Source organism: Schistosoma mansoni, assembly GCF_000237925.1.
Source record: "Schistosoma mansoni, WGS project CABG00000000 data, supercontig 0349, strain Puerto Rico, whole genome shotgun sequence".
Lineage (NCBI taxonomy): Eukaryota > Metazoa > Platyhelminthes > Trematoda > Strigeidida > Schistosomatidae > Schistosoma > Schistosoma mansoni.
The window spans coordinates 33,336-44,596 of NW_017386196.1; the positions used below are offsets into that span (position 1 = coordinate 33,336).

The following is an 11,261-nucleotide window of genomic DNA, read 5'->3' on the forward strand; positions in this document are numbered from 1 at the left end:
TGGAACAGTCTGACTACGTTTGGTAATTTGTTTGCACATTGTAAGAATAGCAGGCGACTTAATATAGTACGTTGTGCTACTCATTCGTGCTACAAACTTTCATCTGCATAGCATACAGTTTACCCCCAATCTCTGTGTTTGCCCGCAAAAGAAGTTTCGTATTTGACATTGTGATTTTTCCGAAGTTAGAAGGCTACTACATATGTCCTAAATGAATCACTATCGAATGTCTTAATGACTTCTGTGAATATTACATGTAGATCGCTATCTTACACTAATGTCTAGTTCTTTCGTGATGAAGTTAACTAGGCAGTAATATCTTTCGAAACTCGTGTTGGTTTTGAGTTGGTTAATTTTATGATTCTACGTGACTAACATGTCCCAAATTATTTTCACTGATATTTTAGTTTCTAGGGTTGTTAGAAATGAGTCAGAGCTAGCGACAATACCCTTCAAATGTCTTAAGGATTGGGTTCTAGAATAAGACATGTAGTAGTAGTATGTCCAGTTTTACCTTATTTCTCTCTAAGTCCTATATCTTCGTACGCTATCCTAATATTTCTCAACTCTGACTTCATTTCTCTTCCCTGCCATGCTAACTGGAGTGAAGAGATCAGCTTAGTAGTGAAAGATTTGTTGATGGCTTCGCTACAGTTGATTGCATATCGATCGCAATGTTCCGAATGTATGAACTGCGTATTTATCACTTAACACAAATCATAATAAGAATGCACTAAAGGTCCATAGGTGGAGTTTATACTGAACATTTTAATGTGACGGAAGTTCATCCTAATCGGTATTGAATTCCTTTCTTTTAATTAGTATTTGGGGACTGCACATCGACACCAGTGCTTTCCATACCTTTCATTAGTCTCCACTTTTTTTCGCTTTGAGTTACATTTCTTATGTCTTAATTTCTGTTATTTTTAATTTTCTTTTTACTTCGTCTTGTGGTGTGCCTTAAATCTGTTGTTTCATTCCACTGTTTAGTTGAGAAACAATACTGAATTGACAGGGATTCGTGAATTTCCCATAACAATAATGATGAAATAACTAACTTGTTCGGTAGGTAATCCTGGTTAAGTGGTCTACTGAAGTTTTCTGTTTTTGTGTTTAATAATTTAACTGTTCTGACTGATCAAATTGGACAAACAACCGTAACTTCAGCATTTCCAGAAAGTTTTACCCCTATTTTATGTAGTGCTCTCAAAATTGATGGTTATGTATATATGCATTGTATGAATAAGCTGTTTTATATTTCTAATAGTCTTCAGTTAGATTGTCTCCACATATTTTATCAACGAAAAAAGTTCCACTGACATTCATCCCCAATCTTAACTTTAATTTTAAGTATATGCCTTGATTATCACCCATTTGTTGACCTGTTTTTGTACATTTTCTTTATTGTTATTTGCAACTTCACCTCGTTTTCCTTTCTTATGATTTCATCTTCAACATATAAAAAGTGAACTTTCTTATAGTCATGTTAATTATGTTGCCCCTTCTTGTCTCTTGTTTCGTTCCGAACCAAACTTTATTGATGATAGTACGTAGTAAAGGAATTTTTTAATGATAATATTACTGGTGCAAATTTAGTCTGTTTGTAGCTGATGAGAAGCTTTGGAGTATGATGAGTTCATTTTATTCTGCAAATCTAGTTCCCGCTTTATTTATTCTTTATTTTCATCAAAAATCAGTTTTGTTGACCTTTAGGTTTTTCCTTCAAATTAATGTTGTAAATCTGAAGTTTTAAGTGGAAATACGTCACACTTATTTGTTTTTTTAATAGTAAGTGTATGATTTCCAACATTTTTTCCTAAACTTAATCATTATTTTTGGCCTGTTTGTCACTGTTTTACAGTTCTGCACATTTTAAGTATGGAGGCCGATGAATATAATGGAAAGACTGTACTTGTTATTAACCATACACACATGGTTAGCTGTTTCTCTGGAGACGAATTAAACTTGGATGCAGGAGTTAAATTTGTAAACACAAAAATGACATTTCAAAAGTCAATTTGGAGCAACCTTGTTGAGGCCGTCATACAGTACTGTCGTGTTGTATTTGATATATTTTCTACCGAAAAACCTGTAAGTCTCTATAGATAAAGTATTGATTGATCAAGATATCCATAGTAACCTTTGATGATGAGGAAAAGATTCACTCTATATGGCTAAATGAAGATCAAAATTTGGATACAGTAAGTACATTTAACCTTAATTCACAATATAATAAGATATGGAACATATTTTCACAGGAAGGTCCGCCGAAAATCTCTTCGCTCAGTTTTCTTGAACGTGGTTCTCTTCCAGGTTTGTCTTCAGCCTGTCATCTCTTACAAATGCTAACACCACGTCAGAAGGAGATTAATTCTGATGAGAACAAAGGCAGAGTAGTTGTCTTAAGCATGTCTATGGGGTAATAGCTTTATTAGTTAAATTATGATTTCATAATAGTAATAAAGTTTCTTCTTGGATTCCGGATATTTTATCGTATTTAGAGAAGCCTATCGACACACTCGAGTAAGTTTCTATACTATTTGTTTTATGTGAATACCGTTCTATTTCGTACAAATCAAATAAGATTTGTGTGGCGCATATATATCTGGTGCCCCTTTGTACCAATATTTACATGTTTAAATAAATAAATAGTGGATAGAATCAGATAGCTTAAAAGCGTACACAGGAGTACATCAGTCTAATTTGCCATCATGCAACGGCACATGTAGGAAAGACAAAGAGACGTTATAACGTTAAAAAGTAGATACATCAAGGATTGAAAGTGAAAACAATTTGTTGCTCACCTTATTTTTTTTCGAATAACATGTCGAGGAAGTGTATGTACCAACTAACAGCCATCTAAATGTTCGGTTACCAACTTTCAATTTTTTTTCTGGGAATTTGTAATCAGTGTCAGCATTATTCATTAGGTGGTCTCACCACATATAAGTAATGTTCCGAAGACATAAAATCACGCATTTTTTCTATCGTTAGCAGTTGTATTTCATCGCTGCATTATAGGACGCCGTTAGTTACTAAAATTACCGTCGTCCATTAATTAGCAGCCAGTTATTTTACCATTAGTAGTATAGGTCGTTAGCTGTCAGATCAGTTTCATTTCTCTGTCGAGATTTTGTTGGCAGCCCTTCCACTAAAAATGACGCAACTTCACTGCAAGATTTCAAACTTTGTGCAAATCATTTATGAACAATCTTCATACATTTGAAAAGTCCTAAATCCATGTAAAATATTCAGCTTTTTCATAGTTTCAGTGCTTCACCCGACAGAACTGTTTTCTTCCTGAACTGAGTTCGCCCGGAAAATTCGAGGCACTTAACCAGTCTGAAAAAGCTTATTGTTAAGTGGAGTCACATGTGTCAGTCAAACATGACTGAGGATGTAAGAGATACTTATCATGTTACAATTGTTTGAATATCAGATGACAATTATCTAATAGCACTTCATTTACTTAGTAAGTTTATATTAACTACATTTGTATTCGACTAATACTCAGATTCTCGAACGATGACCTTAACTGTCACTCCCAAGGCAAATAGCTTGGTCAGCGTAGAGTTACAGTAATATATATGTACTGCACTAATGAATGAATGTTTGGAACGCAATTACAGTCATTTCGTTTCTTTGAAATGAAAATAACTCACGGTATTAGAATATTCGTGAACTAGCACTTTTGTCCTTTAACATTTATGACGGAATTACTGGTCACAGTCAAACTGTAAGAACCAGGAAAAATGTACATTAGTCGAGGCTACCACACCATCAGCTCAGAGAATTGACATTGACAAGATAAATAGCAATGGAGTGACAGTATCAATCATAGCAATCAAAGATCAGATGTATAGAATATGGCTTAAAAAGAATGGGTGAATTAGTGCAATAAAGTTGTTGAATAGTATTAAAACTACTGTCTGGAGGAATGTAAAGAATGAATGCATTTGCTCCATTGCAACGATTTTTTAGCCATGTCACCTTTTTTCTCTAAATATTGGTCACAATAATTAAGGAGGTCAATCAGGTAGTTTTCATCTACTAAAATGAATCAGACCAACAGCTAATGACTTTATGAACTAATACCACGTCTTGTTTTGGTCGCACCTAGTTTTATTCCAAACTTCTATTGTACCACTCGGGATTAAAATTTGATACTGGTAATATACCAGGTGCAGATGTATGTACTTACTTGTAAGCTACACTGTTTAAGGGTTAGTGATGTTATCTTGATGGAAGTAGGTACATCGAAATTCGGACCAAGAGTATCGATTTCTTTTGCCAATAAACCGCTATTCCACATCAAATTATCAAGCAGCTAGAAACTTTAGTTTTTTTAATGGTTTCCATTTCTTATTTATTTATTTATTTATACACATAAATATTGGTACAAGGAAGCACCAGATACATATGCGCCGCAAAAATCTCATTTGATTTGTGTGAGGGCTGTGGTACTGCTCAGGTGCCCAAACCGAAACAGGTGGTTTTCCTAGGGGGAGATGCAGTCCCATGGTAACCTGTGACCAACAATAGGTTCATACGCCATTCGTTCCATCAGGATCCTGGAGCCCATGTGCACCATTGGTTTGGAATCCGGGTTTTCCAACTGCCCTAGGTGGATGCGCCATGTCCACCAACCCGGTTAAAGCGCCGGACATTCGCTTTTCTTCCTCTCACTTTTGTGAACAACACCCCCGTCACGAAAATGCAGCGAGTAGGACTTCCCTGGTAGAGGCTGTATACGCTTGGCCATGTGAGAGCATTTGAAGAGGGAGAGCGGACTCTCCCCACTCTCGGCCGTACCAGGGTATTTTTGGGGCTTTCATTTCTTAGGATAAGAATACATTCGAACGATGTCTTACTTTTTATTGATTCTGCAAACAAAATATTTCTTTAACCTAGATCACTTTATTCTTGTTGATTTTTTATAGTCATATGGATGTTACTTCAAGTGAATGGGTTTTTGTCGATCTGTTTCCAGCTTCTGAATTTTCAGCGGATGTAAATGAACTATACCCTGAGCAATTAGAGGTTTGTTTATCATTGTGTCATAAGAAGTTTTATAGAAATAAATGCAAGTTATAAGGAAATAAAAAGTTTAGGTAGTAATAGGGAGAAATTTTGGCGAGATGCCGTGACCTGTAAACCCAGCCGTCCAAAATAAAATAGTAACTCATCAGTGACTTTAAATATAAGTCATCCTTAATCAAGAATGAATTTAAATTAGAAATGTAAACCATCTGTTTCCTATTCAATGGTTTACAGGCACTATACTCGCCACTAGACTAGAAGTTCTTACATTTGATACCGTACGGGTTTGTGAGTGTTAATATATAGTACTCAGTGTTTTTTAATAATACTCCAACTAACGTCAACTGATAATAAACATTATCTTCAAAATGCGCAGAAATTTCCGGAGATCATTTATCTTGGTGGTGGGGTGATAGTTTTCAATGTATACTTACCATTTTTAAATAAATATTTCCCCATAATGACCAATGATGCAGTTCCAAAGCATCCGTTTTTCAACGGACACTGATCTGTTCAGTACTAGATATCAAATACGGGGAAGTACAAACAAGATACTATAAAATACTATAAGCAGAAAGTAAGACTTGCAATAAACATATTCTCTTTATCAAATGAATCAATCTTTAGTATAAAATTAAGTGGAGAAACTGAATTAATCAAAACTACTTTTCTGAATAAGCAAACAATTCCATAGGTTACTCTTAAACAGATAGTTACATCTAAGAAAATCGTCTAAGGTCTAGTATCATCATATCATCGAGTCAGTTTTGAATATACTTCAAAATTCATGTTCTTAGTTATTCAGAAGAATACCAAACTTGATCTTTTCTGAAATTTAATCTTATCTATAATTATTACTTTTGTCCATTGAAAAAAAATCGAAAACAAGTAATTGGTTACGGTTTCTCTATTAGATAAAACTGTTATTGTTTTCTTAGCTATTTTCGGCTTGCTAATATACTTATAAAGTTATTTGTACAATTAAATACATAGTATTTAATAAAAAAATTATTGAGATCATGAGTCAATTGAAGCTAGGCCGCCATGTAAAACCTGGAAGCACTGGACGGCCGTTTCGTCCTATTATGGGACTCCTCAACAGTGTGCATCCACGATCCTGCCTCGCAAGATTCGATTCATGATCTCAACTCCATAAAATTACTAAAATCTCCACAAAACCCCCTTCTGAAAAAAAATAATTCTTACACACAATACTACAAAAACATAGATTCCAGCATATATTTGACATAGAAATAGTGATTTAGAAGAAAATATTTGGTTAAATGTATATATTCAAGTAAATTTTTCATCAGTTTCTAGTTTCTGTTCTATGTCTGCTTATGCAACAAAAAAATAACTCTACCATTAGTCACCAGTGACTTTAATCGTAAGCGACATTGTAAAGTGTCTCAAGTTATTCTGAGTTTTATGATCGCTTAATCTTTAGCTAGTTCGTTATAAGAGATACTTCAAACAACCATCCTTCATTTCATGTATCATATATCAAATTGTTAAGCTTTGTTTAAGTTTTTAAAGCTTATCTTAGTATATTTGTACTTTGGTAATTGATAGTAATCTTTAACTGACTAACCAATTTTTCCTTCAATTTTTCTGAAGCTGATATGGATTCCTGGTGAAAATTACTTGTAAGATATAAGTGTATCTCTACAAAACTACATTAATAATATCTAATTGTATGTTTACTAGTAATGTCTAGCTAGAAGTTGTAATATACGAGGTGAGATATAAACTGACTAGTGAATTTTGATAATACGGATGGAGTTATATCAAAAATTGACTGAATTTGAAAATATGAAGCTTGTAGTTTCAGCCTACTAGTTTAAAGGCATCATACTCACAGCCAGCATCGAATATCGTGTGTCCGATCCCATGTAGAGTTGTGGGCGTGTACTTTTGACGAGTTACAGACTAAATTTTTCTCTGTTTTCAGGGGTTCTTCAGTTGACACCTTTTGGTGATGAAAATAACTCTCAACTTGTATAATATTTATTATAACTAGTGATATTATGTGGTGTGTAGTAGTGCGCTTTGAATTCTATACTTTATGCTCAATGTGTAGTTTGCTGCATCAAAGTGACTTGTGTTATTCCTTTTAGATTTATATCAGTTGTATCTGATCACGACACAGAATACAGATTTAATCTACATTGAATTGCGACGGTTTGATGATTTTTATGTTAGGTGAGATTTATGAATTTGGTTTCCATAGTTTGATTGAAGTAATTTTGGTTATTTTTAATATTTATTTTATCCACTTCATTTTTAGCTACCTAATAATATAGACCCGAATGACCGACATCGCTTTTTCTATCATAAACTTCCAGCTACCAGCCAAGAGTTGTATCAGGGTTTAATGCGTCTTGCAGAATGTCATTACAATCTTTCAAGTACACTTGTTCAAGATATTCCCATGAAGGAGGAAGCCAATGTTAATTCTGGTAGTTCAATGTATGGTGTCGAAATTCTACATCGAGCTGAAGTGCACGACATGTTAAAATGTCGGGGTATTTACGAGAAATTATTAGTACGTACAGATAGTGTAAATAATAAGTCCATATCACGACCACACTCCGGATTTTCGAAAACTTTGGGCATAAAATGGGTCACGCCGAAGACCTCAGATGCTAGTAAGTGAAGTGGTTTTATTTCATAACTTTATAAACTATGTACGGTGATATTTTTCTCCTTATGTTTTTTATTCAGTGAAATAAATAGTGTGTAATATTACTCATTTCTTATATCACACAAGCTAGTGTTGTTTTGTCACAGTCTTACCCAGACTTTAGAACGAGACAATTCTTTTGTTTCGTCTCAAGTCATTCAAATTTAAGATAACTTAGATGACAAGCTATACACGCTACATACACTAGGGTTCCGTCACAGACTCACCTCAAATAATATAGTATAGACTAAGTGGGTGATGTATATTTGGAAAGAGTATGCATTGATGAAGATAAACACTATATGTTTTTTGACGATGTTGTCTATATGAACAATGAAAGCTTCATGATTAAACCATCTAACTCAGAGTAAACAAGCCCAAAATCCTCCCTTTGAGCTACAAATGTTTTTAACTACGTAACGCTCTTTTTCATAACTTAATATCATTAACTAACTGGTTTGAATTTTTGCAACTGATCAACTCTGCTAGACAATAATTTTAACTATTTCACTTGTATTTCACCTGTATTACGTGCTCACTTAGTTACATTTTCTACAAGTTTGCTTTGCTAATTATTCTACCGTTTTTTTATTGGGTTTCATGACGTCATAATATTTTATTCAAAAGCAATAAAGCATTGTATTTCACGATTATTTCATGTTCTATTCCTGTGTCCATCATAAAAAAAATTTTAATGTTATTTTCCTATCATACTTATGGACCAGATTCCACGTCAAATATGGTTGACTGATTTTCTTATCGAGAAATGTATTAATCAACAGACGAGACAGTTATTTTGAGAGACAATTTTGTTCTAGCATCAATCTCTTGTTCATCTACTTATATTTAACTATTTAAATGTTAATATTTTTAATTCATGCACATCAAAAGTATCCTTCAAAACTGAGTTTATGTGTTCGTACTTGGTTACTATGTTACATTTGTTTAAAACCAGTTAATTAACTTTACATAGATTAAGCCGATACCATGTTAAATTTCTGATTTCATACTGTATATTTTCTTTTATGTTAGTTCTGTTTTTATCTGTTGCATAATTGTATAACATAACTATCTTCCTGTCAGAAATGAATTAAAGTTGAAGCCTGATGTATGCTTTAACTTTTTGTATTGTTATCACAAAAACTTCGAGTCTAGTTGTACTTGTTTTATAACTTCAAAAAGAACACGTTCTTGAGTTGTGTTAGGGTCTATGTAACTGAACCATTATTACGAAAGCGATCGTGTTGTTTAGCCATATTATTGACTTATTAGCCTACATTGCGTGTAGAATGATTGCTAGTTTTACCAATAACACCGACTAATCAGTAAAGATCGAGACCTTAATGTCTGTTGATCTTCGTGCTCCATCCAACTCAGTGTCCAACCAGAAGGCAAATATGACAGATATGTCTACTCTTTTGTACTCTGTTCGTTCTCTGGTCAAAATCAAACAATAATATACCTTAAACACCTGACCACACAGCACACAAATAACAAATTGCAATATATACCCAATTCAATCATACATGATAGAAAAACGGAGTCATAGGGAAATAATTAATTAGCGATAATTCTCGAACGATGAGACATGTAATAATAGTTTATGATCCGAACAAAAGCTTTTATATAGAAAAGTATGAAACTTTAAAAGTTCAAGGGCATATAATTGTACAATCAAGGCATAAATAATAATTTTCTGCAGGATAGTTGTGAAAGTTTAGTCTTTCTTAAATATTTATTCAGTATAATTGTACTCAATTACTAGTGCCTGCGAATGCCCTGGTACGGCTGGGGGTGAGGAGAATCCGCTCTTCCTCTCCAAATGCTCTCACATGGCCACGCGCAAATACCTACTGCCAGGGAAGTCCTACTCACTACCTTCTAGAGGCGAGGTTGTTGTTTGCGAAACTGAGAGGACGAAAAGAGAATGTCCGGAGCTTTAACCGGGTTGGCGGACACAGAAAGTCCACCTAGGGCAGTTGGAAAACCCTGATTCCAAACCAATGGTGCACGTGAGCTCCATTATCCTAAGGAAACAAATGGCGTATAAACTAATTGTTGGTCATCGGCTACCATTGAACTACATCTCCTTACGTTGCTCCACTGCCTTATGGATCAGACCTTTAGGTCCAAGGCTCAAGGTTTGACCCCCTTAGAAAACCATCTGCTTCGATGTGGGCACCTGTTCAGTATCATAACCCACACATAAATCAAGTGACTTGTGTGACGCATATGTATTCGGTGCCCCTCTGTACCAATATTTATATGTTCAAATAAATAAATAATAAAATATATTACTAGTACAAAATTGAGTAGTCTGATAGCTAGGAAGTAATGGATTGATAGTGGTGATCAATGTCGGTGTTTTTAATCTAAATAAAGTCCAGCTTTTGTTTTTATCTCTCTGTAGGGCTTACCATTTAATAATGACATTGTTTTTAGAATAATTATGGTTATTTTTGTGACGAGTATATCCTAGTCAACAGTAAAGTTTATTTAGTGATTCAGGGAATTGATTATAGTACGAACAAAATATGCAGTGGATACTTTTATTTGGGTGTTATACCAAACCAATCAATCTTTACCGTTAATTTCACTCCATCTATTTCGATGCTTTAGACATACACTGTCAGTAATTATCATACGAAATAGTGTGCACCAAAGTGAACTGCAAAAAGCTACTAAAATTATGAGTATTAAATTTCTTTTAAGCCACACTTTTTATGTTTCTTTAATCAGTGTTGTTATTGCTAATTCAACTGTTGTTTATTGTCGTGGAAATCGAATCATCGGTTATCTATTGTAACTTAATGTGTATCTTCATGTATTTTCTTCCCATAGATTTCCTGCGCTTTGCTGTTGCTACATACCGAGTAACTTTAGCAGACGTTTGCCACAGAGCATCTACTTGCCTAGCTCAATTTGTTTTAGGAGGTAAATTATTGATTTCTAACTGACTGTGTCTATATCTGTAGTTGATTGGAATGTGGAGATTAATTCATTGTCGTAAAGATTTTCGTAAAATAAATAAATAAAATGTATCTCATTTGCCGACTGCATGTATTATGTAACTGTCTTTGAGCCACATTGTATAATGGACATTGATACTGTGGTGCGCAATACTTATGCGGACAGACATAAGCAGTATGTAGTAGGAATCAGAAGTAGACTACTTGACAGCAGAAGAGTGAAATAAAGAGAAGAAGCAGGAAAACGGATAACAACCGGAATGACAAGAGGGTCGGAAGAATAATGAAGTATGTAAAGGATAACTGAAGGAAGATATGCAAATGATATATTTAATGTATGATTTTTATACTCTACAAAGCTACTGTATGATTTTACATAAAATAACAAATAAGTTTACCGTACCTGAGTTTTTATTCACTACAGTACTACTTAGTTGTCTAAACCGATGTTGTTGGGATGGGGTTCGAACCTGCGACCTACTGGTTCATATTGTTCAAAAGTGAGAACTATGTTTGGTCATTACAAAAAACAAGCTAAAAGATATCCAAAATATCACGTGACTACATCT

The 11,261-nt window shown here is 34.1% G+C and overlaps 1 protein-coding gene across 1 annotated transcript; it reads left to right on the plus strand.

Moving 5' to 3' along the window:
• Nucleotides 1-1,878: 1,878 nt before the first annotated feature.
• Smp_172000 (hypothetical protein) lies at nt 1,879-11,261 on the plus strand (the record flags this gene model as incomplete). The annotated part of the gene is made up of 6 exons (XM_018792344.1): nt 1,879-2,091; nt 2,127-2,201; nt 2,238-2,419; nt 4,941-5,040; nt 7,328-7,688; nt 11,227-11,261. Coding segments are annotated over 6 exons (966 nt in total), but the record flags the coding sequence as incomplete, so codon positions are not given.